Genomic DNA, 27,697 nt, shown 5'->3' on the forward strand with positions numbered 1-27,697 from the left:
CGGCAGGAAGTGTTCCCAGCTTGATCCCTGGGATGAAACGCCCGCGGCGCGCGAGGCAAAGCCGCCAGGACGTCAGGAAGGACTTCAGCCCCAGACGGGGGTGGTTTTGGACACGCCCAATAGGTGCGGATCTTCAAGTTTGCACAAACACCCTATTGCCAGCCAAGCTGGCTCCGTCACATGACCCCCTCGAAACATGAAACCCGGCCGGGCGCTCGGGCAAGTTTTGCTTCTCGTCCCAACACACGAGGAGTCGCCTGGCGGGCCGCGCGCAAAGGCGGCGCTAAGGGGATCCGCGAGGAGGCGAAGCAGCCTGGGGAGTCATCAGGGGGAAGCCAGCCTTTCTCTCTCGGGAACGAGCCAGGAAGCCCCCCTCAGTCCCTGCCGACTCGGATGCCCGTTTGTCCGAGGCAGTCGCCTCGCCTGGCAGCATGGACAAGTTCAATAAAATCACGGTGCCAGCGGGACAGAAGTTCAGGTATGGTTTGAACCGCGTCCCTTGTGTTCCTCTCGCGCTTTTACGCCAAGGCGCAGAGGCTGTTTCTTTCTCGGAGGCGCGCACGAGGGGGATCTGGGGGACAGAAGCAGGAAGAGATCTTGTGGCACCTTAAAAGAAAATGGGGGGAAATAATAGGGTTTCCTTATCTATCTGGCGAACTGGCTTGTCTTCCACGAAAGCTTATGTCATAAAAAAAAGTCTTGAAGGTGCCACTAGAGTCCTTGCTTGCAGCAGGCTGACAGCCTTAACCCCTCTTTGGAAATGGTCAGGGATGATAAATTTGTTCGTATGTAGCAAGATGAAGCAATCGAGGGAGGATTCAAAATGGTTGTTAGGGTAGCAGGCTGCAGAGTTGTACAGTTTTCGCAAATGGAACTCGAAAGCATTCAAGGAAGAAGACTGCCTCCAATACTTTGATGGAATAGTAAACAACAACAACATCCTGTGAATTGCTTGCTTCCAGATTGTTGCTAGCTTGGGGTGGGATTCAGTGGCATACCAGCAAATTCAGGTTGGGCAATTACGGTCAGTTGGGAGGTCTTGGGCAACAAACTCACTTTCCCGGAAGATTGGATGTTTGGTGAGAAGGAATGGGACAGGAATGGGCAACATCATCTAACCTCCCCACCAACCAAGCAGAATGCGTGCTCAGTGAAATAGCCAAACATCATGTCATCTCCCTGCAAACACGTCAGGATGAATGTGCAGTAAATATGTCATCTTGAAGCACCTTATGTTTCCATCTTGAGAAATGCTTCCTTTGTTGAGTGTCAGCCGGTCACTAAAGGTGCAGTAGCTCAGCCAAGCTGGCAGGTTTGCACCTCAATATGCCAGCACATATTCAGAACCGTTTGGGAGCCTGACATTTGTTTAAATGAGGATACAATAATGCTCCCTGTGTTCCTTTTTTCTCTCTTTTTTTGCAAATTCAAGAAGCATTGCTGTTTATCACATTGGTGCATGCATCCTTCCTTTGTGTGGGCAGTGCCACTATCTTTGAGCTGTTCCTCTTCTCTGCGTTGGGCATCCATCTAGAATTTGCACAGGTGCTGCACAGTTGGCAGGAAGTGAATGTGCAAGGTGGTGGTGGTTTTTTTTGCATAAAACTCTTCAATAGCTTTTATGGCAGCTTTCAGATTTATATTGCAAAGACAAAAATGAGTCATGGTCGGTTGACCGGTTACTGAATGCCTTCCAAAGAGATCTCCAAAGAGTGGGACCTCTCTGTCTGCTTCACAAGGGAAAACCAACTACTGCAGATACACATGTGTTCTACAGGTGTTTCTGCAGCAAACATGTCAAGTGTGGGTGATGCCATGCAGGTGTGACTCAGCTACACCTGTCTGGGAACTTTATATCACAAACTGGCTTTGAGACAAAGTGTTTCTGAAAGTGCGCTACTGAAAATTAATTTGAAGAAACTGATGGCATGAGCAATCCAGTGGAGAATTAACAGTGCCCATGGGACTTTTGATAATGGGGCATGTAAAAATGTTCTGTGAGTCAATTGATCTAGGGGAAGATAATTTGGTTGGAATGAAAAGTAAAATCTAAGAAACCATAATTTTATGAATTGCATTTCTATACTTCCCTTTGTCCTATAGGAGCACAGAGCAGTCAACAAAATAAAGGTAAAGGTAAAGGGACCCCTGACCATTAGGTCCAGTCATGGCCGACTCTGAGGTTGCGGCGTTCATCTCACTTTATTGGCTGAGGGAGCCGGCGTACAGCTTCCAGGTCATGTGGCCAGCATGACTAAGCCGCTTCTGGTGAACCAGAGCAGCGCACGGAAACGCCATTTACCTTCCCTCCGGAGCGGTACCTATTTATCTACTTGCACTTTGACATGCTTTTGAACTGCTAGGTTGGCAGGAGCAGGGACCGAGCAACGGGAGCTCACCCTGTCACGGGGATTCGAACTGCTGACCTTCTGATCAGCAAGTCCTAGGCTCTGTGGTTTAACCCACGGCGCCACCCACGTCCCCTAGTTAACAAAATAGTAATATAGAAAACAAAAAGTATATGCCTCTTAATTGTAGTAAAATTGTAGTAAACACTTTACAAGAAACATTTAAGCCATCAGTAAAATCATCGACAAACAATTACAAATCAGTAATTGTAAGCACTTAAATTTACATACCTACAAATGCCACAGCAATTATACCTTGCAGCAGATTAAAAAAAACTATTAATTCAAGGTTTTATACAGATATCCCACCAAGCAGCTCAAGGTGACGTACATGGTTCTCCCCCCCACCACCACTTTATCTTCACAACAACCCTGTGAGTTAGGTTAGGCTGAGGGATGGTGACTAGCCCACTCTTACCCAGTGAATTTCATGGCGGAGTGGAGATTTGAACGCTGGTCTTCCAGGTCCTAATCCAACACTAATCTCTACTACACCATACTGGCTCTTTCATGTGATGTCAGTGAGGAATGATGTCAATGTGAGAAAACAAATGCAATTACATACACATAAGGCAATTGGATGTTAATGAGTTACCAGTGCTTTGAGGTTGCAGGAAGGAACAGGTATCCAGTAAAGGTGAAACCCTTGTCCGATGTTCATCGCTGTGCTTGGAGCATGGATAGGAGTGCTGACAAAGCATGTAATTCGATTTCATCAGCCCATATTAGCTAAAGCAATTATTGCAAACTAGCATTTGGCAGAGGATGGCTGAATAGCTAAGCCTATTTCTGTAAATTTTGCAGGACTCTCTGTTCTTTCCTGACAGAGACAGAGAGAATTTATCTTGCCCAGTGTGCTAATTCATCTCAAGTCTTGCAATAAGGCAGGATATATCTTTAAACAAATATCTAACACAATTGTATAAGGGTGGCTGCTTGGATTTAGCACTGTTGTTCAGGACTTTTCTCCACAGAATAAGGGAGGAGCCTGGAGTCAGTGTTGTGTTGAATACCACTTCCTGCCGAAACTTCTACATGTAGTAGCATGTCGGTACTGCTAGGCACATTTCAAAGAGGCGCAGTCTGCAATCCCACGCATATTTAGTCGGGAATAAACGCTACCAGAGTTAAGAGGACAAGAAGTGCTGGAAAGTGGGGGCACAATGACGTGGGTGGGAACTTTTGCAGCTCCCCACCCCCACTTCGATGGTGAGAAAGAACATCCCACCAACTCATGCATACACTCTTTGGACACTTGCTGCCACGTACAAAGCTTGTTCCTCCACCACTTCTCCATCATAGAAATTAAAAGGGAAATGAAGCAGGATAAGAATTAAAGAAGATAGCAGAGCTTGTTAAGAGTGTTGTGGACATCTGGGAGAAGACAGCATAGAACTCAGAAAAGCAGTTGCTCCGGAGATCAAGCAAAGGCCCAGATTCTATTAGGAACATAGGAAGCTGCCTTATTCTGAGCCACACCATTGATGCATCTAGCTCATTAGTGTGCAGATTATCTACACTTAACTATATGGCCCCTTCCACATCCAGGTGATCTGCTCACACATTAATCAGTAAGAGGTGTTCAACAGTGGAAAGGACTACCTCAGAAAGTGGTGGGTGGACTCTCCTTCGTAGGAGGTTTTTAAGTAGAGGTTAGATGGCCATCTGTCTGGGATTCTTTAGCTGGGGTTCCTGCATTGCGGGGGGTTAGACCAGATGACCCTTGGGGTCCCTTCCAGCTCTGGAGGTCTATGATTATAGGAGTGAGCCCACACTGATCAGCCCTGCCCTTGACATTGTGCCTTCCAGTTAGCTCCACCTCTGGCATTCTCACATGCAGCACATTGTATCATCAGGGTTCCAGATCACATGGAATGCACAAATGTTCTTCTGCCTGCAAACATTTGCACTGCAAGTCTGGATGCCAGCTGGAGCATACAAACTAGTGGGTGCAATCCTGTCCACACATTGATTGGACAAGTGAACACGTCCCTTTAATAAGGCTACCAAAGTAATAAGTTGTAGGAGGGAATTTAGAAGAAAAGAAAATAATTTGAAAGACAGAGTTTCTGGCTGTTCCAGAAACTGAGGATAACATAGCAGAAACTAGCAAGGTAGAAGTTTAAGTTACAAGGAAGATGATATATGAGATTGACCTTTTTTCCCAATACAGTGGACTCTCGGGTTGCGAAGGTGATCCGTGTGTTATGCACGTTTGCAACCCGCGTCTGCGCACACACGGGTTGTGATTCTGCGCTTCTGCGCATGCGCAAAGCACAACTTAGCACTTCTGTGCATGCGCAGCCGCCAAAGCCCAGAAGTAGCCCGTTTCGCTACTTCTGGGTTTCGGTGGTTCGCAACCTGAAAAAAACGCAACCTTAAGCAACTGTAACCCGAGGTATGACTGTAGTCTCTGTGCCGTTAACAGGCATTCAACAGGCAGAAATGCAGCAATCCCCACACCTGAACAGCTTCACCCCTCTGATCACATTGAGTGAAGGCGAGATCCAGGTTTCCTCAAACAGACTCCTCCACATGGCTGGGAGCCCCATCTGTGAGGGGCTTCCAGTCGCATGGAGGAACCTATGGAAGTCAAGCTGTCTTCCCCCTTAGGACCTTTACCAAACAGGCAGAGATGAGAGAGGCAGAGCTGGGCAGCATGTAACCTCACAGGTGGGACCAGCCGCCTGTCCCTACTCTCTCTTATCTAAGTGTTATCCTTCAGCGCTGCAGATATATGAACAGGGCTTTATAGCCACACAATCAGATAGACCGTGTTATTCCCCAGAAGCACTGGGAACATTTTGACTACCTAAATACTCCCAGAATTATTACTGTCATGCACTTCCTAAAATATGGACTGGGAAGTTGGCTTGAAACATGAAATGATGACGGTCATCGTAAGAGGACCCCCCTTTTAGCCTATAAACATTTCAGCTAAAGAAACAAGGAAGCTAACGAAATCCCACCAAAGCAGCCGACGTTCATCGCCATGAGCAGGTCTAATGATAGCTTAGAGACGGTATAAAGAAAATCAGCCGTACAGGCCACAATCTTCTGCTTTCGCTCCAGCTACTTCATTGTATAAACAAGCATTCATCTACCTTAATAACATGCTTTGCCCTGCTTCACTTTAATAGAACTACTCATGCTTAACAGAAATTATTTGAGTGACCTTTCGAGATACAGCTTCAGGTCCAGTTATGTGGAATGAAATCAGTGGGACTTACTTCCCAGTAAACGTTATGAGGACTGAAGTGTTTGGCAACCAGCATTTTAAAGCTTGGTTTCCCATATACAGTGGTACCTCGGGTTACATACACTTCAGATTACATACGCTTCAGGTTACAGACTCCGCTAACCCAGAAATAGTGCTTCAGGTTAAGAACTAACCTTCAATATGAGAACAGAAATCTTGCTCCGGCGGCACGGCGGCAGCAGGAGGCCCCATTAGCTAAAGTGGTGCTTCAGGTTAAGAACAGTTTCAGATTAAGAACGGACCTCCGGAACGAATTAAGTACTTAACCCAAGGTACCACTGTAGTATGTACAGGAATAAATGGGAGGTGGGGGTGTTCTGCCCAGGTTGAGGTGTGTACATGTCATATGCAGCAATGACTGCTGTACAGTAAGCAATAGAAACAGAAATAATGTGTGTATAGGGGTGGGGACCAGGATAGAAATATGTGGGGGACTGTTTTCCCCCAAGCATTTGTTTAATTTTTTTCCAATGGAGAAAAAAATTGGGAGAAATCGAAAAACATCCTTATGATCTATTTTCCTTTTGTAGAATAAGAAAGATAACGTTTTTAAGGCAGGTTTTACAAGTATTCCTTAAGCTGCTCTGTGTTCCCTCAGAATGATTTCTAGTACCAATATACTGTATTTTTCCGTGTATGACATGCCCCCATGTATGACGCCCCCTATTTTGGGGAACTCAAAATTAAGAAAATGGGGAGAGATTGCCCCCATGTATAAGACTACCCCCCTTTTTAACATTCTTTTTTGGTAAACAAAAACAAAAACAACCTAATCTTATACATGGAAAAGTACGATAATAACTATGTGATGCAATATAAAGTGTTGGGTAATTGCAAATCCCTCCATTCTTGCGGTGTTTAATTTGCAAACCCTGCAGATGACATTGTGGGACTCCAGCTCCTATCAGACCCAGCTGTAAGAACATATGAGGAACAGCCTGCTGGGTCAAGCCAGCATCCTGCTCTCACATTGGCCAACCAGGTGCCTGTGGGAAGCCAAAAGCAGGACATGAGCAGAAAACACTCTTCTTCCACTCCTATGCTCCAGCAACTGGTATTTATTCAGAGGCATGTTGGCTCTGTAACTGAAGGCAATATGTAACCCCACCATGTCTTGTGGCCATTGACAGCCTTAACCTTCTGCATGGCCGGTAGTTAGGGATGATGAGAGCTGGAGTTGTGGAACATCTGGAGGGCCAGATGTAAACTGAAGACAACTCAAATCCTATGCTGCTTGGCTACAGATAGATAATTAACTCTTTTAAAGAGAGGTGGAGACAGTTTGAAAGAAGAATCATTGTTTCTTGCATTTTAATCGTCCCATTTTGTGGAGATATAGATATTTGTGGTGGTATTTTTTTCTGATTCTGGATCATTGTTTCCTAAATCAAATGTGTGTTTTTAAAAACAATAACAAAAAAACCTACCCTACGACAGCACTGTTTTAACCTTTCCCTCATTTCCCCCCATGATACTTTTTGATGCTTCAGGGTGCCTCAGTTTTGATGCTCCATCTGGGTTTATTTGTAATGATTTGAATAAACTAATGGTGTAATTCAATACATGTTTACTTGGAAGAAAGTCCCACTGCATTCATGGTGGCTTGCTCTAAATGTGTGCTGGGTTGCAATTGATAGAGTGTATGCTTCTGAATTTAACAAATATAGACAACATGTACAATTCCATGTACTCTGATATACATAATGCATTTTAGGTTCCAAACGTAGTAAAATAGGCTTAGAACTGACAAGAAAGTAAGTGCTGCATATATTTCTATTTCCACACCAATTTCCTTCTATTTTATGGAGAAGGGAAGAGTGAGGATTTCCCCATCACCCTCAGCTTCGAAATATTTGGAAATTGTACATATTTTACCATTCTTCTACATAAACCATTTTTCTCAATTTGTCTCTTTAAAAAATAGATAATTGTAACACCTCTGGAACACTGTTGCAGTGTTACAGAGGAACAATATGAAGCACATCTTTACACAAATGCTGATGAAACAATGACTTGGTTCACATGCCATGCAAGGCCAAAGCAATGGCTTTAGTGCAAGAGTGGAGAACTTCTGCCCCGGGTCCGTAGGCCAGTCTGGGCCCACAAGGCTATTTCTCTGAAACTACATTCATCTGCCAGTCAGGTGACATAACCCTGATCAGAGAGGGAAGTGAAACCCTCTAGAAAGAGGGCCTGAGCCCTGAGTCACCCACCAATCAGCTGATGGACAGGGGAGGTCAGTCCTGCCCAGTTAAGAGTGTGCAATAGAGCTCTCTTGTACACCTGAACCCGGCAGAAGCAGGACAGAACGTCAGTCGTGGTCTGTTCAGGAGCAGTAGGTTCCCTAGTGCCTGCCAACCACCTGTCAAATCATCTGACACCCCAATGATGTGTGACTGACAAGTGGGTTGTTAATATGACTTTCACTTCTTGTTGAAGTAGAATGCCAGACTTTAAAAAGCAGCAGCAACAACAAAAATGTGCTATTAAATATCAACTCCACTAATTAAAATAAATTAACTAAGCAACTGAAGCAGTAGTCAATTCATCCCCTAATTAAAGTTGGCATACTTTAACAAAACAAAAAAAAAGTTTTTTTTGGTAAGAGTTCTCTCACTGATAAGTATGTGATCGAAGGACATTTTAAAAGTAACAAATAGCCCATGCAGTCTCCCAATACTTGTAATTTGAAAGGAGCTGTGCAGTGCAGCCCCAAACACACTCACCTGGGAGTATATCCCATTGAATTCAATGCAGCTTACTTCTGAGTAAGCATGGGTAGGCTTGCACTGTTAATTGTCTCAGGTTTCTCAGGACCCAAAGGTACATTCAGCAAAACATTGTCCCTGAGATGTCTTTAACTTTGGATTCACCTGCTTCTACTTTTTTATGAAGCTAAACAGAAACCTGTTTGACCTCTTCTCATCTGTTTTGTATGATGGCTGTCATTTCAGCTTCTTACTCTGCGCGCTTGTTTCCCCGACCTGAATGACGTTATAATCACATGTCATTGGCCACCAGGCTTTTCTAAATAGAGAAGAACCTTCAAGGAGTGTGACGCTTAATAAAAGGAAAAGCGGACGCACTTGATGAAGATAACCACACAAAATCTCAGCAGGAAGGCAAGGAAGGCAATCTGTAAAATGTGACAAGATTTTCAATAATGATCCAGTAGAGCCGTGTTGAAAGCTGGTGTTCCAAAGGTTGCAAGGAAGGGCATGGCTCTGGGGAAGCAAGTGTATCTCACATTTTGTGGGACATCATTACAGCTGTCATTCATGTCCCCATGAGAAGCAGCTGCTTTTCCTGTATAAACTTCTCAGATGGGGAAATCTGACCCATGGGTCAAACTCCATGCACTGATACCACAGTTATTGCCAGTCCATCGTGGGTATGAGTGCTTCCCTCCCATGCTTGGCCATTAGTATGTTGGGCCCTCTTTTTTTGTACGCGATATTTATTGGCATCTGTCTGCCTCGGGAGACAATGCAGTGCGCTTCCAGGGGTGAAGTCAAACCACTGCATTAGCAACACCCAAGTGACCTTTCTAGGGTGCAAGCTTGGGCAGTGTATATGGAAAGCCTGGGCTGCCCAGATGACAGGACCTCCCTCTTGGCCTCGCTGATGTGGTCCAAAGCAGAGCAATACGTTTGGCACCAGCTTGGCTGCAGGAGTTGGTGGAAGGTAATGTACAAAGCACCATCCAACCGTCTTAGGGACTCCACTCCAGATCTGTGTAGGGTTTATTCCTTAGCCTCCCCACCACCACCAAGGCAGTGGAGGTTCAGGATCAGAGTTATCCTTCTAGAAGGGCTACTTTCCCAGGTTGATGAGCCCCATCTGCTCCTCAGTTCCCTGTATAGCATGTGCAGAAACCTCGTTCTTGACCCACTATTGGTCTCGTCCGCTCAAACCACTGGAGCCTGTCATTGCATGCAGGGGGAAGTTCCTAACCCACTGAGGGCTTGAGACCCATCAGCTACCCTCACCTGGTTTAGCCTGCCTGTCAAAGCCATTCCTGGGGTCTGGCCATTTTAGAGTTGTCACATGCAACTCTAAAAAACCCTTTAGATCTTTCCACAGAAAGGAGTTCATCCTACATCCACGTTGTTTGCAGCTAAGAGTGAAATATCATTGTCAAGTGTGCATATGCTGTGCACGTTGCTCCAAAACATGATCTCACAATTTTGTTCTTGAGTACTGCACTTAAAAACGCCAAACCTTTCAGGAGTAAAACATTTACTGGAAGTAAAAACAGACTGATTTATGAGAATGAAACAAGTGACAGCCCGAAGTTTGTCAGCCTATTGCCATGAATGTTTACTCAGAAATAAGTTGACTCCATAGGACTTACTGCCTAGCATTGTATAATTTGTTCCTTAAAACTAGAGGGACTTAGTCACAAATCATTTGCCCTGTTTATTTCAGCAGGATTTTAAAGTGGCTTTATCTAGATTGGGACCCCATGCAGGAGAGTTCTCTGGACAGGGACCATAGCTCAGTGGTAGGCAGGGCCACCCAAGACATTTTGTGGCCTGAAGCAATGGGCGAGGTGTCACCTTTCCCCTTCCACAAACAGTAGCCACATACTCAGCTGGCAGATGAGTCTTACTTCAACACTGACGATGGCACAGCTTCTTCCGTTGCATCTGAGGACAGCTTAAGGAGGGCAGGGCAGTTCTGCATCTGCCGTCTGAAGCAGTTGCCTAACTATCCAATGTTAGGCATGGCCCTGATGGTAGAGCACATGATTTGCATGCAGAAGGTTCCGGGGCAAACCCTGCCATTTCCAGCATGAAAGCATGAAGTTACAGATGACTGGGGAGATCTCTGCTGAGTCCCCAGAGAACTGCTGCCAATCACAGTAGACGGTCCTAAGGTAAATGGATAAAATAGCCTGGCTCTGGTATAAGGCACCTTCCTGTATACTAAAACTCTGATTTCTATCCTACAGAAATGTACATTTAGAAGTTAGTATATTGTGAGTCAGGAAGTGCCTTGGCAAATGGGAGGGTGAAGAGGGAAGGGATCCTTGACTCAAAACATTTTCCAAATCGGCTACTATGTTTTTGCTTTTGTTGTTTTATTTGGTGCTGCAGTTTACCTGTTTCATTATTTGTTTTTATATATGTATTGTTTCTAGTAAATCATTTAGAGACTGTTTCGGTATTAAGCAATAGATAAAGGTATGTAATAAGTAAATAAATATAATAAGAAAAATATATTTACAATATCCATTATTGACTTAATATTTGCAAATATCTGCAAAATATTTGGGGGTGGGGTGGGTAATTGCGCTTAAACCTTTTTAAAAGAAAAAAGAAGCAAGTTCCTAATTTATAACTGGGGGCAGGAGGAAGCAATGGACAGAGTAGCGCTAAGTGACACATTCCATCAACTCAAGAATTTCTACTTGTACAACAGAACTTTGCCCTCCCTTTGTACACCTCCTAAATCTGTTAACAGGATCAGGCCAATGGCCCATCTAGTCTAGCATGCTGTTCTCACAGTTGCTGACCAGGTTGTGCAAGTGGAAATCCTTTGCCCTGACAGAATACATTAGTTGGATACCTACTGCCTAGTGACAAAAATCAATGCAAGTGGTAATTGACTGTGTACTCCTTTGTGTGCCTAATCCATGGAACACCTGCTTGCTACTGGCAGCTCAGACACTTCCCATCTTCCAGTTAAGAGGGAAAGGGGAGCAGAATTAAGTCACCAACTGAGCAGTGCTACATTTGAATGGCATTACCTTCCTTACTGGATTGATAGCATTTGTATTTGACTTTGACAATTTTAGAACCAACAACAAGATTTCTCTGTCCTAAGTTATTTTTTGAGGTTGGGCATAATGCTGAGAAACCAGTCTGATACCCCCTTATGAGTGAACACATCCTGATTAGAGAGTTACTATTTATTTTACCTGTCTCATTGAAATAAAGGGAAGGACTGAGGGGGCATTCCTAACTTCCAGTAGATTTTTACAATCTGCCTGGAGCTGGTGAGCTCCATTCATTGCTCAGAAACTATAATCCTCTCTCTTTCTCTAATTTCTGTTTCACCTGCACACCTGTTTATACAAAACTAAAAGTCACGTCTACCAAAACAAAGACGAGCTGAGAGGTAATTACTATGTCATTGCCTGAGTACAGTCCAGCTCCATTGAAATAATATTGACTAAATGGGAACAAGCTCTTTGGCTCCCTTTCTACAACAGTGAGGTAGAGGTGAAATATGTCTCTTCTACCCCTCAATGTAGGGGCAATACTAGGGTTAACTTGTTTTCCAAGACCATAGGAGCTAAAATTGTAAACTGGGGACATCAACTTAACATCAGCTTGATGTACAAGAATTAGCAAATAAGGTTGCTCATGGCATGGGTATAAGCTTTAGCACTTGATAACATCTGCAGAGTTGGGGATGCGGGTGGTGCTGTGGTCTGAACCACTGAGTCTCTTGCACTTGCCGATCAGAAGGTTGGCAGTTAGAATCCCTGGTGTGGAGTGAGCTCCTGTTGCTCTGTCCCAGCTTCTGCCAACCTAGCAGTTTGAAAGCATACCAGTGCAAGTAGATATATAGGTACCACTGCGGCAGGAAGGTAAACTGCATTTCTGGGCACTCTGGTTTCCGTCACTGTGTTCCATTGTGCCAGAAGCGGTTTTGTCATGCTGGCCACATGACCTGGAAAGCTGTCTGTGGACAAACGCCGGCTCCCTCAGCCTGAAAAAGAGATGAACACCACAACCCCATAGTCTCCTTTGACTGGACTTAACTGTCCAGGAGTCCTTTACCTTTTACCTTTGCCTAACATCTGCAGGTCAAATGGTTCAGTGTCTGGCTTAGAGATGGGGAATATGTGGTCCTCCAGTATTGCAACTTCCATCACCCTGAGCACTGGCCATGCTGGGTGTGGCTGATGGAAGTTGGAGTCCAACAACAGGCTCCCCACCTCTAATTCCTAATACTGCAAGGATGCTCTAATTCTGCAAGGATGCTCAAAAAAGGCGTGATTAATGGGAGGGGATTCATTATTATTGCATGTTCTTTTGCAGGACAGATCAGGTTCTGGAAAAGGTGTCTTGAGCCTACCAAAGGTCTTTTAGTTGAAATCTTCCTTTCCGCTAATTAACTGATTTGGGTTAATAAAATTACACGTGGTACCGGGAGAAACCAGATAGAGAGAAGAGTGTGTGCACTCTCTCTCGCATAATACTAGAATCTGGTTTATCCAATGAAGCTGAACAGTGAAAGATTCAAGACAGACAAAAGGATGTACTTGTTCATACTGTGGATGGATCAACAATGGGATTTGCTAGCCCAAGACCTGGCGTTGGTCACCAACTTAAATGGTTTTGAAAGCGGATTTAGACAGATCATAAATGATGACTATATACTACCTCCAGGACCAGTTGCTGCGAAGCAACAGTGGGGAAGATAATTGTCCTCATGACCTAAATCTCTTAAAGTTTGCAATCTTTAAAAAAAAAATTAGAAACCTTTTGTAAACTAAAAAATGCCAAAGATTCCCAAAAAAGGAATGCCATAGATTCACTTTCTGAGAAGTTGCTCAATAAACTGATTGAATCATTGTCATCAGACCAATGAGAAGATTTGCACTGTAGCACTATGGATGCCTATTTTAGATTGCCTCGCTACAGAACACTTTGGTGAGTTTTTCTCAACAGATGCTGGGTTTACCAACAGCTTCTGAGAAGAATTAACACTTCCAGCAAGAAAAAGAGTGAAAGAAAGAAGTGGTTTGGGGGAGAAAGGAACATATGACAGCAAATACGGGGCTTTTGATGTGTCTAGTTGTATATGTTGTAATACACCTTCTTGTTCTATTAATAACACAGCCATGATGAAAGATGTCCATGCTTTATTTTCTACAGGCAACTTCAAAAGATAGTACACGATATCAAGAAAAATGACAGCGGAATAATGAGCAAGTTCAAAAAGTAAGCTATGCGCACCCGTAATTTACATGATTGAATGTTTTACTCATTTTAGTGCCTATTTTTGATACATGTTCAGCAGAAGACTGTGCATGCCTACTCAGAAGTAGGTCCCAGCATGTTCAAGGGGGCTTACTTCCAAATAAGTGTGCATTAAATGGAACACTTTGTGGTATGTGCCAGGGGGCCCAGATGCCCAATTGAGCATTTTGAAATTCTCAGTTTTGCTCATAACAAACAGTTCTAAATAGTCTTCTTAATAACAGTATGTATATGAGGCCACATTCACTCCATACCTTTAGAGAACTATAATAACACTTTAAACATGAGAGCCAGCATGGTGTAGTGGTTAAGAGCGGTAGACTTGTAATCTGGGGAACCGGGTTCGCATCTCCACTCCTCCACATGCAGCTGCTGGGTGACCTTGGGCCAGTCACACTTCTCTGAAGTCTCTCAGCCCCACTCACCTCACAGAGTGTTTGTTGTGGGGGAGGAAGGGAAAGGAGATTGTTAGCTGCTTTGAGACTCCTTAGGGTAGTGATAAAGCGGGATATAAAAAAATCCAAACTCTTCTTCTTCTTTCTCCAAGTTGTGGGCTCTGTAGTCTGTTAAGGGTACTGAGACCCCTTATTCCCCTCAGAGAGCTACAATTCCCAGAGTTCCCTGTGATTGGTTGTTAAACTACTCTGGAAAATGCAGTCATCATATGACACATGCGCCATTTTGAACCTCGAAGATGGTGTCTCAGATTTGGGCAGTGTTGTGTTGGAGGATATGCATAGATAACCATAACAAAGCAGTTTACCCAACAAGCCGTAAAACAATCCATCAGTCAAAATAATAAAGTGCTATAACAAAACCAAAGGTAGATAACCTAAGTTCCGTAAATGACTTCCTTAAAATGTCTGCTGAAATAGAAAGGTCTCTGTCAAGCATCTGAAGTCTAGCAGAAAGAGGACCTGTCTCATCTCAGGCAGGGGAGGGGAGCTTCACAGTATCATCTCCACAATGCTGAATGGTGAATACAAATCATGGACCTGAGCCATAGGAGATCCCTAACAGAGACTTACCCAAGGTGATCCTTAAGGTAACCTTCACCCAAGTTAAGGGCCTTGTTAATTGACACAAGATCCTTTAATGTGACCCAGTAATATGGGCAACTGGTGCAAGCTTTAAAGCATCAGACTTACGTGATGGTGGAATGCATGGTGCCTCCTTGGTCTTCCCTGCAGGATACATACCATCTGCACAAATGTCAGCTGAAGAGTTCTCTTCAGATGTTTCTCAGTGACAACTCACCACTGTTCCTAGGTGTATGTAGGCTTCAGATGGTCTACCTCATTGACGTTTGCTTGCAAACGCAACTGATTAAGAATTACAGCCTCTTCTTTGTCTGAATGAGCCTGCAAAAGACGAGGCAGAAACTCAGGTGTATGTCAAAAGCCGGCTGAAAGTTACATCATGAATGGTCTCAGCCTCAGTAGGAGCACTGTTACTGCTCCTCTGCCTCATGAAATGCTCATGGTTAGGAAGCATATCTCCTTGTGACATGCTGCTCCAGAGCTGTTCTACAGAGATTACCTCAGAAGGTGATGAACTCTCCTTCATTGGAGGTTTTTAAACAGAGGTTGGGTAGCCATCTCTCAGTAATTTTTTCGCTTGGATTCCTGCATTGTAGGGGGCTGGGCTGGATAACCCTTGGGATCGCTTCCAACTCTACAATTCTATGAGGCGAAGGAGAAATAGAAGTAGCATGCAGCTCACCTTGCAAATAATTCCACTAAATAACCTACAGTGGATTCATTTAAAAGTGCTCAGACTTACAAACAATGCAATCCCAGCCACGTCTACTGAGAAGTCCAACTGACTTCAGTGCTGCTTGCTCCCAGGTACATGGGTTTAGGGCTGAACTTTTATAAGGGCATCCCTTTTTGACCCAGCTGTTATGTATTGTCCTCCTATTGGACAAGCACTTTCAACAACTGCGTTTAAACTGGTATCTCTGTATTACAATGGCATGATAGCAACATGTCTCAACAACTTCTGTTGCAACAGACCTGATAAACCAAATCAACAAGGTTGTTCTCCCTCCTTCAAAGAGCTTGCAGCAATTCTTTTCTTTAGTGGGAGAGAGAGAGAGAGAACCAATTTGCCCCTACCACAACTGCTATGTGTGCGCGCTTAACACTGTATTTATCCTTAAAACACTTGACTAAATATAGATGCCTACAGAAAGGCACTCTGGAGCTAGACTCCTTTTATATTAGCTCATATATCACTCCTGCAATTATTACCTTCCTTCCACCCCAGAAAATGCTTGTGCTTCTCCTTGGCTCTAATGGCATCAATAGTTAGCTGTGGGCAAAAAAAAATTAGTCCCACAATCTGTTACCAAGAACAAGCAGCCAGTTTTGCTCACATGCAGGGCAAGAAGGAGGTATGCTAAGTCCCCCATTCACAGCTGCTGCAACATCCATATCTTACATTTAATGCACTCTTATACCACTTAAACAACCATCATTCACCCAAAGAATCCTGGGAACTGTAGTTTGCTGAGAGTGCTGGGAATTACAGCTCTCTGAGAGGTCTGCTAAAAACAGATCCCCTCTAGGAGATCCATATGGCTGTATTTAATCAGACTTCTTGTATTTTGAATGCCGTGAGTTTTGTTGTTGGTTCCTGTTGTGTTCATACTGTTTTACTATCTCTAATTGACTCTGCTCTGACCCTCCTTAGAGAGAGAAAGAGCAGGATAAGAATGCTCATCATTAAATAAATCACAATGCTAAAGTGATGAGAGAAAACACACTTGGTGTAACTTTCTTTTCTGTGCAGAAGTGTAGACGTCCTTGAAGTCGTACTGATGGGCTCGGCCGTTTCTCTGTTAGCAGAAGCCTGGTTTTGAAAGCACCTGCCAAACACCACATGCGTAACCTTGCACATGGGCAAACTGGCTTACAGGAGCATGCATGACCGAACACACCACATTTGACAAATACACAACTTCCTTTTTTATTTACTGTAAAAGCAAAGCTACTTTGGAGTACAAGAACCGGGTCACCATCTTTTGACCCTCCCACAATGGGAAAACGATATCAGTGAAAATAGCTACATTTTGCATGCTGACTGTGCAGTCAAGGAAATGAATTGAAGCATAACATGAAAGGAGAAGCAATACTGAAAGGAGGAGGGCCATAAATTGTAGCATAACTGAACTAAAATGGGGAACTAGGGGGGTTTATGGCAGAATATCTAGGCCTCTAAACCTTGTGATGATGATGATGATAATGGAACATCAGTCATGTTCTCTCACCTACAGACAGAGGCTTCGTTGTGCTACTTGTTGCAAAGAAAAACGTAGGAGTTTTTCATTCATCAGGTTTGTTTTCAGCCTGATAACTATTGTGAAATTTTATTATGAGGGTTGCAAACTTTTTCTGCAGGATCCCACTTTGTGGCTTGATCTGCAGATATCAGTATCGCTTGCTGTTTGGTACTATTAACAGATACAAGAGCAGGCATGACCGGTTTCTTTTCCCCTAGTCCATCAACAATACTGTTCTTAATAGCAGGGGTTGAGAGCATGATCCTCCCAGATGTTGCAAGACTACAGCTCATCGCCAAGCATCGTTCATGCTGGCTGCGGCTGATCAGAGAGTCTGACAACGTCTCAAGGGCCACAGGTCCCACAGCCCTGCTTTATGGTCAAGCCTGTAAATGTTATAATGCCAGTGATTCCCAAACCAGTTGAGCAAGGTTACGTGACTTGTAAATGGTTCCATTCCATTGACTGCTCACCAGATGCACACATATTCAAGCAATACACACACACACACACACACACACACAGAGGAGCTTTCTGTTTACTTTCTCTAGCAGCAGGTTCACCAATCTGAACAGCCAAAACTCACAAGAAATAAAAATGCAGCTGAGTGATTACTTTAGCAGCTATTGGGTCGAAGCAACTAGATACATCCTCCAAATGCACATGTGGAACTCATACTGTCAAAGACTCACTATGTGATGCTACAGAAATACCAGTGGTGTGCATTTGTGGTTTCGTTCCATTTGCAAGTATGAGTGTTACAGCTTTCACAAACTGACAGACCTAACCTGCTTGAGAAACGTTTGTCTTTTCTTCTCTCTTTTGATACTTAGGTTCCAAAATGAACAAATGGCCATAATTTGCAAAACTGGAAAAAATACATGGGATCGGTATGGCGATTGAGAATTGCACAAGTTTTGGTTGTTCAGCATGAAGTCTTGTTGCCCGCTTTCAGTGTAATGCTTTTGTGTTTTTTGCAAGGGTTTACTTGTAAAAGCAGCGCCTTCTCTCTCCTGTCGAGTCCCTAGACCATCAGCCTCTTAATTTTCTTTTTTCCTAAAAGTACATAGGCAGAGCAAACTTGAACATCCATTCCACCACAGGACCATCTCATGGATTGTTTTTTCCAGCACTTACCTGTGTGATGCATGCTAAAAATGTAACACATAGTGTTTAAAAGCATGTTTAAGCATGTGTTTGATGTGGATAGCCGCTGCAGGAAATTCCAACTCCTTGTAGCCTTGTAACTGTATCAAATGATTTATGGCATCTACAGGTATTTTGTGAAATCTGCTAACAGCTCAGGCCTGTAGAAGTTGGAATGCATTTTGTTTAGTTAAACCCACAAATAATTCAAACAACCATGTCATATTTCAGGCCAGTCCCATTCGAAGAAGACATCTACTGCCAACCTGAAACACAGAAATTTCGCTGCACTCTCATATACTGTGATCAAAGATAAACTCATCCTTTTTAAGCATGCCAGCTATGGTTAACTTGGATTCTAAGATAAATTACCTTAAGGAAGCTCACAAGAAGAAGTGTTTCCTAAATTCTACTCACTACTGCGGTCACAAGAACAAAAAAGAGCCTCATTGGAGGGTTAGGAAGCCCCTCTGAACAATCTGAGTTAGGGCATGGGAGGCTGAGAATCCGCCAAAACTGAGCAGACCTCCGTCTGATTTTGAATGATTAACAGTATTATCCTCTACATGCCCACTCAGAAGTAGGGCTGAGGGAGACATTCATTTCAGTTTGTATGTAAATGTGCACTGATAACATTAAAATTCTAAACAATATAGGGACGAATAAGTAGACACAGCAATAATTGTAAACAACTTTTAAACACTTGCTAAAAGATGCATGGCTTTTAAACAGTGCTGGGGGACATGTGGCCCTCGAGATTGTTGTTGGACTCCAACTTGCATCAGCCCCAGATAGCATGGCTAATAATCAGGAATGATGGGAATTGTAGTCTAACAACATATAGGAGGCTACAGGTTCCCCATGCCTGGCTTACATTGTATCTTTCAGATGTTACAAATTCAAAATCAGATTGGACATGTCTTGGAAAACTCCCATCCACCTAACTAGGATCATTCCAGCTAAAACAGCTTATGAATCACCATTATCTGAGAACCCAGTTCTGCTTAGATTTGCATTCATCAGCAGCTCCTCTGAAGCTGGTCAGGATCAGAACTGGTCCCTAGGCCCTGTGGAAAACAAATTGAAATTTTGATTAGCAAAGAAGAAAGGAACTTGTTTTCAAACAAAGAAGCTAGAAACCAATATTGAGATGCAGAATCAGATTCTGATTCAGAATAGACAAGAAATACTGGATGCATTCAAACCTAAAATTTGCAGATTAAAAGGACATTTCACTATTTAGCATTCTAAATGTTGTATTGGATAGTTTTGTAACTAACAATCTGTATTTCTTACATCCTTAATTGTCTGTCTGTTGTGTTTTCCTGCAGAAATATCCATGTTCATTACATGCATTCTTTCCCAAGAAGTATCACAAACCATAGATTTGTTTGCATCTTCATGTACCTCTTGCTAAGTGTCTTTGTCGTGGTCTTTTGTCACCAGCTTTTTGTTATAGTTCGTTTTCGCCAAGTGCTTTGTTGCTATGCAACTATTATTTAAGGGTCTGGAAGTGTAATATAATACTTTTGTATTTTTCACAGGCTAACAAATAAACCACCACCAAGTGTGCCACCAGTAGATTATAGAGGTATGAACATGAAAATGTTTATTAACCGTTAATTAAGTCCTGTGGTTGGTACCAACCACAGTTTAGGGAGTTGGGGGCTTATAAAGGAAGGTGAGAGGCAAGTCACATGTATCTTGCCCTTGGGGGTGCCCTTTCCTTGGTGGGGGCCCATGCAGTTGGCCCCCACCCAGATGGTTGGGTTAATTAAAAGTTATCTCAGCTACATGGAAACCACTCACAGAAGTGGTTCCGACATGGCTAGGGTAATGGTTAAATGGGCACTTAATCAATGACTTCATTGCATAGTTGATCATAAGTGTCATGTAGCTAACGTGAACCCTGCATCACTATGAAGAAATTTGAATCATTACCTCGGCTATTAGATGTGAAAAGGCAGGCCGCAGAAAAGCTGCCTCAGCTAAAAGATCAAACCATAAAGAAGTACCTGATGAAACATAACCCTTTGCTAGCTTTCAGAATGGTATTTAGGAAGCCTCAGGAGAAAAGTAGTACTGTACCACATTTAGGCATCGGAGGCTGTGATTTAAGAAAGAGCAGTTTTGGATGCCCATTATACACAGTGCCTTGGCCTCAGATTTCCTGAGTAACATTTTGCAAGATGTTTCCTCTCCTTCTTGGTTCCTGTTTAAACAGAGATGCTGACTTTCTTCAAGAAGAGGGGTGCCTGCATGTGCCTCGTTCCTGTCAGAAGATTGTATTAATGTCTCATGCAAATGGTGTGTAGGCAGTGTTGCAGACTGCCTAGCATACAGCTATTGGGGATGGATGGTCAGGCATGCAGGCTTCCACTGGGAAAAAACGATAGCTGCAAATATCACAGCATGTGACAGCCTATGAGAAGTGGCCAAGAAGATAAACAAAGGGGAGGGGGAGCAGCTTTCCCCCTTTGCCATAAAATGCAAATGCTGTATATTGTAGCACATGGTTATCGAATTGTGTCCTCAAGTGCCAGTTCATTTCACTACCGTAAATCTAAGTTACAGTATTAGGTAGCTGTATGAACACCTCAGTTAGGAGCATTTTGTAGACAGAGTTTTGCAAGAAGGAAGTATTTGACATCTTGCTAACCTGCATGCTCTTCAGTGGCTAGCAAACTAATTTTATTTGTTTTTACGCAGAGGCAGAGGAAGAGGAACAGTGGTCAGATGAATTTGTAAGTATATTCATCACACTTCCACCATTGCACCTAAATAACTCTAAATCTGAGTTGTGGAATTTTTGACTCCAAACCATCTATTTTTGCTTCCGTTTATATAAATGATATTATCAGTCTTTTAGTCACACTCTTGAAGAGCTGGAGATGTGTGTATGTGTGTGTGTATCTGCATTACTACCAAAATGCTCACAGCAGTGGTCTTGTGTCTGGATAATAAGAAGTTGTCATTTAGATCAGAACTGGAGTTGGGAGTCCAATAACATCCAGAGGGTCACGGGTTCCCTATTCCTGACCTATGTAGTTCTGATCTCACCACCCATTTCCTCCAGCACCACTGCATGACAAATGCTGATAAGGTCTGCTATTTAGTACTGTCACCCCGCCTCACTGGCTGCCATTAGGATTCGCCACAGGGCATAAAAACCCACTGAGTGTGCTACCAGCAAAAAAGTCACTGGTCCTCTATTCAAATTATTTCTTGTCTTGTTTTCCCTGAAACCCACACCCGCATGGCTCTGTTCCTCTGCACCCAGGGTGGGGAACATCAGGCCCATGGTCCAAATGTGGACCTCAAGTCTTTCCATTTGGCCCTTGGGACTGTCCTCAAGCAAAACACCCACACCCTTCTTTCTTGTCTGGAATGGGTCCTTGACCCCCTGTGGTAAGGTTTCTGGCCTGGAAGGAGAATGGAGGTGTTTGTATATAGAAGCCTCTGACTTTTGCATAGCTGGAATGTAACTTAGGCATGTGATCAGAGTCCCGTTCTTTGCTTAGTCCACTTTTGCAACTGCTCCTGCCCACCACTGCTATGCAGCTCTCAGAAGGTGGCCTATGAAGGTATGTAGCCCTTTGCCTGTAGTTTCCTTGCCCCTGCTCTTCACCATAATCGTAGGCTGCTTTGTAAACTCAGGACAGGTTTAGATTGTCAACTGAAGATGTGGACTGTCCCAGAAAACATTGCATCCAAGTTGTTTATTGAGCGCTGGGGAATGTTCTCATGTTGTGACTAGTCTCTGGCAGCCCATTCACATCTAGAGGTAATCATTATATATCACAGGGGACTAATCATGTTCATGTAAACACAGAATTAAAAGACTTTGGGGGAGCTGCTTACATTTTGGGGTGGTGTTAAAAATAAACGATACTATGGCATATCTCTTTTTTTTTTTTTAAGTTCTTTTTATTAAGTTTCAGTTACAGCATAAAAAGAAAGAAAAACAAAAAACAAAAAACACAAAAGACAAGACGACAATTTTAAAAAGAAACAAGGGGAACAAGAAGACAAGAAAAGAAAAAATATCCGCATCTAACACCAAAAAGCAGCAATCTCTGTATAGTTCTATCTCTTATTCATTAAGATTTTATATAATTAGATATTTATGTCTTTCTTCTACTCCCCTATTGACCTCCTTCCCTCCCGATTTCGGACTTCTTGATAAAATTTTCCATTTTCTGCAGCTAGTATTTGTTAACGATTTGCACATCATAAGTTTTATAACAGACCTGCTATAGTTTTTAGGTTTCTATGGTTTCCTTCAATGTATGCCATAAATTTATTCCAATCACTAATAAACTTTGTATTTTTTTGGTTTCTAATTTTTTGCGTCATTTTTGCTAATTCAACATATTCGAATAGTCTTGTTTGCCATTCTCTAACCGTTGGTATATTTGTACTTTTCCAATTCTGTGCAATTAATATTCTGGCCGCTGTTGTCGAATACTGGAATAAGATCCTATCTTCCCTTTTAATTTCATCCCCAATTATACCTAGTAAAAAGGCCTCCGGTCTTTTAGGAAAAGTATATTTAAATATTTTTTTTAACTCATTATAAATCAAGTCCCAGAATTTCTTCATTTCCTCGCAAGTCCACCACATATGGTAGAAATTGCCTTCTTTGATTTTGCACTTCCAGCAGGCCTTATTTCCTGTTTTATACATTTTTCCTAATTTTGCTGGTGTGATATACCACCTATATATCATCTTCTCCAGATTTTCTCTAAGGGTAACACTTGCCGTAAATTTTATTCCATTATTCCACAATCTCGACCATTTTTCATAATCTATATTGTATCCCAAATCCATTGACCATTTTGATACTATGGCATATCTCAACCCAACACCCGTATTCTCTCTAAGAGTTGCATCTTACAGGGTTCTAAGAAAATGAATGATGCCCTATTTTTATTTTTATTTTAGGATAGTGATTATGAGAATCCTGATGACCACTCTGATCCTGAGATGTATGTGGTTCCCACCGAAGAAAACCCTGATGACAGCTATGAGCCCCCACCAAGCGAGCAGGAAAAGAAGATTCCAGCAGCCTTCTCATGTGCTGGAGGAGAATATGCAGGTAATCTTTATGCCTCATTCTATGCACCTGTTTTCCTATTCCATAACATAATGAATAGCATAGAATTTGAAGGAAGCAGGAGGGATTTAAATGGTGGTCACACCCCGTTTCCCCGGTCTCCTAATCAGGGCTGAGCCTCAGTAGGATGATCTACCTGCATTCCTAACTCCCACCTTACAATTGTTTCCTTTATGCATCTGCCAAAGTGGGCTTGAGTCCATGAAAGCGCATGTCACAGTAAGTAAGTTGGCCTTTAAAGGCCACAAGCCCTTTGTTGTTGTAATTTCTAATTGTCGGCTGAGGTTACAGTACTGCTCCCCCGCCCTTTTAATGGCACACACAAGTCTAGGGTCATTCATTGGGTGCTTTTCTGTGAGGTGGGAAATTAAATTATAACAGAACTCAGAGCTGAGCTGCACATGACACCATTCACAAAATTAGCACGAGTGACTTTTTAAAAGTCAGTTTCAAGGGCAATCTGGACCAATGGGGCAGAGGAAGTCCAGATCAGGCTCCCCACATCTACAATCTGCTTTTAAAATGCCAGTCATAGAAAAGTCCACAATATTATCCCCACCCCCAAGATATGAAGTTCCTGTCAAAACAATGAAGAGGTTTTTTAAAAATATAGCTTGTTATTAAACAAAAAAAGCTTTATTTTATTTTTAAAATTGTTGTCCAAGCTGATATGGAAAATATTCAGAACGCTCAGTTCTCTCAGTGGTATTGTTTTCTCAAAAGTGATCAATTCCAGGAGTCGGGTGATTTTTATGACTTCCCATTTCATTGCCGGGGAGTCGAGGGTAGGAGGTATTTACAGCACCCAGTTTTCAAACAATGCATTTTATGTCAATCCCCAGAAGTGTTTTTTGGCTGGGATCTTAGGGAGGGTTTCAAGCACAAGTAACTTTGACTGTTGATCCAGTCGTGGTAAGTATGTCATATTCAAAGTAGTTTTGGATGTGTTACAGTGCAGGGGGGGGGTGGAAATAGACATAATCTTGTACAGTCTGTTGCTTCTTAAATCAGACAGAGATGCAGAGAACCAGAGAGCACAATATACTGAACCTGCTTTGCAGTCACACTAAACCATAATAGAAATAAGCTACAGTTAACGTGTATGAGCAGCGTGCTGGTACGCACTGCCGAAACCACTCCTGCCATGCTGTTAGAAAACAAGCCATGGTCTGGCTTGGCATGTCAACTTAACCAAGGCTTATGGTTTGTTTGGTAGAAACAAACCACAAGCCCAGGTTCAGATGTTACAACTAGCCAGACAGCACAGCTGGAGTGGGAGAGGAGTGACGTACCCATAGTTTCAGCAGCATGCTGTTCATTCACATTAAACCATTGTTTTTAACCATGGTTTAATTCACCTCAGGTCAGTTGCATGTCCTGTTCCCTGTACATCAGCCGCACGTCTGAAACTGATCTCAGTCTATAAGTAGACTAGGTCAAAATGGAAGGGGATGGAGGCACCCTTTTGAAAGTCAAGGATTCTTACTGGATTTTCTTTCTCGTTTACAGACAACAAGCGGCCTAGTCCACAGAAGCCGTGGCCCGTCTCCAAACCACTGCCTACTTTGCCAAGCAACTCTTTATCTAAACCAAAGAAACTGGCCACTTTGCCCTTGCCGCCTACTGCTCTCAGGCCAATACAACCACCTAAGCCTAAGGATGATGAGGTAACGCTGACAGATAAATCAGGATAGTTATTAGATACAAAAGCTACGCACGGCTACCCTAAGAATGAATCCTCTTGACCATGGTGATAGGGAGGTCACAATTTGAAATAATAAAAATGATGACAGGAATAATTTAAAAATTATTATTCTAGGACCATTTGCCCATTTTATGAATTTAGCACATTTCACATTCTCTACATACAAAAGATTCAGAAGTAGAAGGGAGAGTTGTAGGAAGCTGCATGCTTATTCCTGTAAATAATATTACCCTGGCACTAACAAGGCACTTCACATACAGTTTATTTATAAAAGCAGGAGGAACAGAATGGAGATCAAGATAATCAAGGCATAGGGAATAGGCACACAACTAGGGGCAGAAGTCAAATGTTAGAATCTCTCACTTGCTGTTGTTCCTAAAATAATAAAATAAAAGGAAATAATAGTAGTTATTAATCTATTATTATTATTATTATTATTATTATTATTATTATTATCATCATCACCTTCATCATCATCATATTAATCTTAAATCCCTGGGACTGGGATCATTGTTAAAGTGATTGTACCATCTGAGGTCAAGTGATTGTACCATCTGAGGTCTTACAAACCCTAACATGCTCAAAGTGGAGACATGCGAATGGTCTCATTTAACAGAATGGCAGTGTGTTCACTTATTGTTTGAAGCATTCATTGTATTGCTCCCCCAGTGGTCACATCACTTGTCATACTCCCATAGTTGTACTAAAACCTCTAGAAGAGAAAGGCTCAGAACAGGTTCTCAACCCAGACCTGTCACTCCAATCCTCATGTAGGAGCTTGGATGTTCCCTGTGCAGTTCTGGAAGATCAAGGGATGTTCTGCTCCTTTCAGTATTCAGAGGATGTGCCCATAATAAATGGGAATGATGTATGTGTGGAGCATTCTCTGCCGTTGAAGAAAACTAGCTGCTCCTGCACATGTGGAGGTCTTTGTGTGTGCACAAGAGGCCCCATGGAGCTTTGACTAACGGGCAGTGAGTCACCCCCAAATTATTCACATGCAGTCGCAGTCAGACATAATCCATTCCCAGTATTACATTCTGTCCTTATAACAAACAGCCTTGGTCCCGCATACATTACGGAGCATCATTCTCCCATCCTTTCTTCTTCTTTGGTTATTTCTTTGTCTTAAGGCTTTCATATACATTCATATACCAATTGGTATACATTCATATACCAATCCAGGAAGAAATGCTACAGAACAAGAAGGAATAAAACTATTCATATATCAAATACAATTCATACACGGTTGATGCACCACGTTTATTTTTTTATGAATTTATCATGTTTTTATGCTGCTCTTTGGTCATATTCCCAGGGCAGTTGGCAAAATAAAAACCCACCCCAAGCCCCAAAACAATTAAACTGTAAATACAACTGTGTTACTGCTGTAAATACATTTTGCAGAATGCAAAACAAAAAGGGGAACCTGGTTCGTACAAGTAATAAAGCAGGTGCAACAAGTTTTAATTTCAGTTTAGTACATTGTTTTCCAAAAAAAAATCAATACAATGATTCTGTCCTGTTGCAAATTTAAGAACGGGTTCCCTAAATGAAAAGGTAGCAAATTGTTATCTTTGAATGTCATTATGATTATTATTATTATTGTATTTTTGCTACCAAGAGGGGAGGGGTAGACATGTGAGATTTTCTGACTTGGGTCCCAAAAGAAGCTTCCATCCCTTAATCTGACCACATCGCTCAGTGGTCTCAAACTGATTAACAATTGCAGAAAAAAATCCTTGTGGAAACCAACAAGGAGAAGACATCTACTTGTAGAGAGCAGGCATGGTGAACCTTTGGCCCTCCAGTGCAGCTAAACTATTAACTCCCATCAGTCCCAGCAAGTATGGCCCAATGGCTAGAGATTATGGGAGTTGCAGTTCAGCAACATCTGGAGGGCCAGATGTTCCCCAAATTTGCTGTAGAGGAGAAGTAAATCATAGCTGTTAACTCAACTGCTATTTATTTGTTATTGGATCCATAGCCAGCCTGCTGTCTCAAAATCCCTCACAGCATCTTACAACATATAGTTAAAAACATTAAGCCAAGCATTGTAAAAGTACAAGTAAAGTAGTACCAAAATCTTAACTAAACCAACAACCTAAAACAGTTGAAATCACCCATAGGTCTGTATGGAGCAGTATGGCAGCCATGATGCAATGGACCCCACTGCAGCTCGGTCCCTCCCCAACTTCAGAATGGCCCAGCATAAGGGGGGTTAGTATTGCACCTGATGTCATGCTCAGAGTGAACTCATTGAAATCAGTGGACTGAAGCTTGTCGTTGCTTAATTAATTCCATTCATGTCAATTCATTCATTCTTGAGTCGGCTACAACTCAAAGGTCTCAAAAGGGCCCGTTTTTATAAACTACAGTCAAACCTCTTCTTACATCTGCCTCCGCTTGCATCCATTTCGCCCAACGTCCGTGGCAAACCCAGAAGTAACCGTCGGGTTTGCCGCCATTCGCACATGCACAGAAATGGGAAATCGCCGCCTGCCCACAACGGCGCCTCTCCCAGCGACCCATTTTGAACTCTGGTCGGACATCCGAAACGGATTATGGTCGCAGGTAGAGGTTCCACTGTACTTAAAATCCTGGTGATGGAGGCCAAGCAAGCAGACCTCTTTCTTCCATTATTCAGGTGCTCCCACAGAAAAACCCATGCTTCTAGTGCAAGACAGCTTCAGCACATACATGACATAAGACCCAAAACACTCAATTAATCTTGGTTCACTGGAGCTGGGGGTATTTATGGGAGAGGTTTCCCAAGCATAGAC

The 27,697-nt window shown here is 42.7% G+C and overlaps 1 protein-coding gene across 6 annotated transcripts in view; it reads left to right on the top strand.

Annotated features, from left to right (window-relative positions):
- BLNK (B cell linker) overlaps window positions 1-27,697 on the top strand; it is a 94,693-nt gene that overhangs the window by 47,672 nt on the left and 19,324 nt on the right. For 3 of the 6 annotated variants that reach the window (XR_014548918.1, XM_083616961.1, XM_083616959.1), the window contains 6 exons: window positions 13,560-13,625; window positions 17,781-17,837; window positions 19,638-19,684; window positions 20,803-20,837; window positions 23,038-23,191; window positions 24,719-24,876. Coding sequence is in view for 5 of the 6 variants with exons in the window: in XM_083616961.1 (XP_083473087.1) it covers window positions 13,560-13,625; window positions 17,781-17,837; window positions 19,638-19,684; window positions 20,803-20,837; window positions 23,038-23,191; window positions 24,719-24,876 (517 nt within the window). In the remaining variant the exon portion in view is untranslated. Of the gene's footprint in view, window positions 1-169; window positions 479-13,559; window positions 13,626-17,780; window positions 17,838-19,637; window positions 19,685-20,802; window positions 20,838-23,037; window positions 23,192-24,718; window positions 24,877-27,697 lie in introns of those variants that run through there. The other 3 variants (XM_083616962.1, XM_083616963.1, XM_083616960.1) reach the window with 3 other exon arrangements.

This window comes from Podarcis filfolensis (assembly GCF_964270895.1).
Source record: "Podarcis filfolensis genome assembly, chromosome: 5".
Classification (NCBI taxonomy): Eukaryota; Metazoa; Chordata; class Lepidosauria; order Squamata; family Lacertidae; genus Podarcis; species Podarcis filfolensis.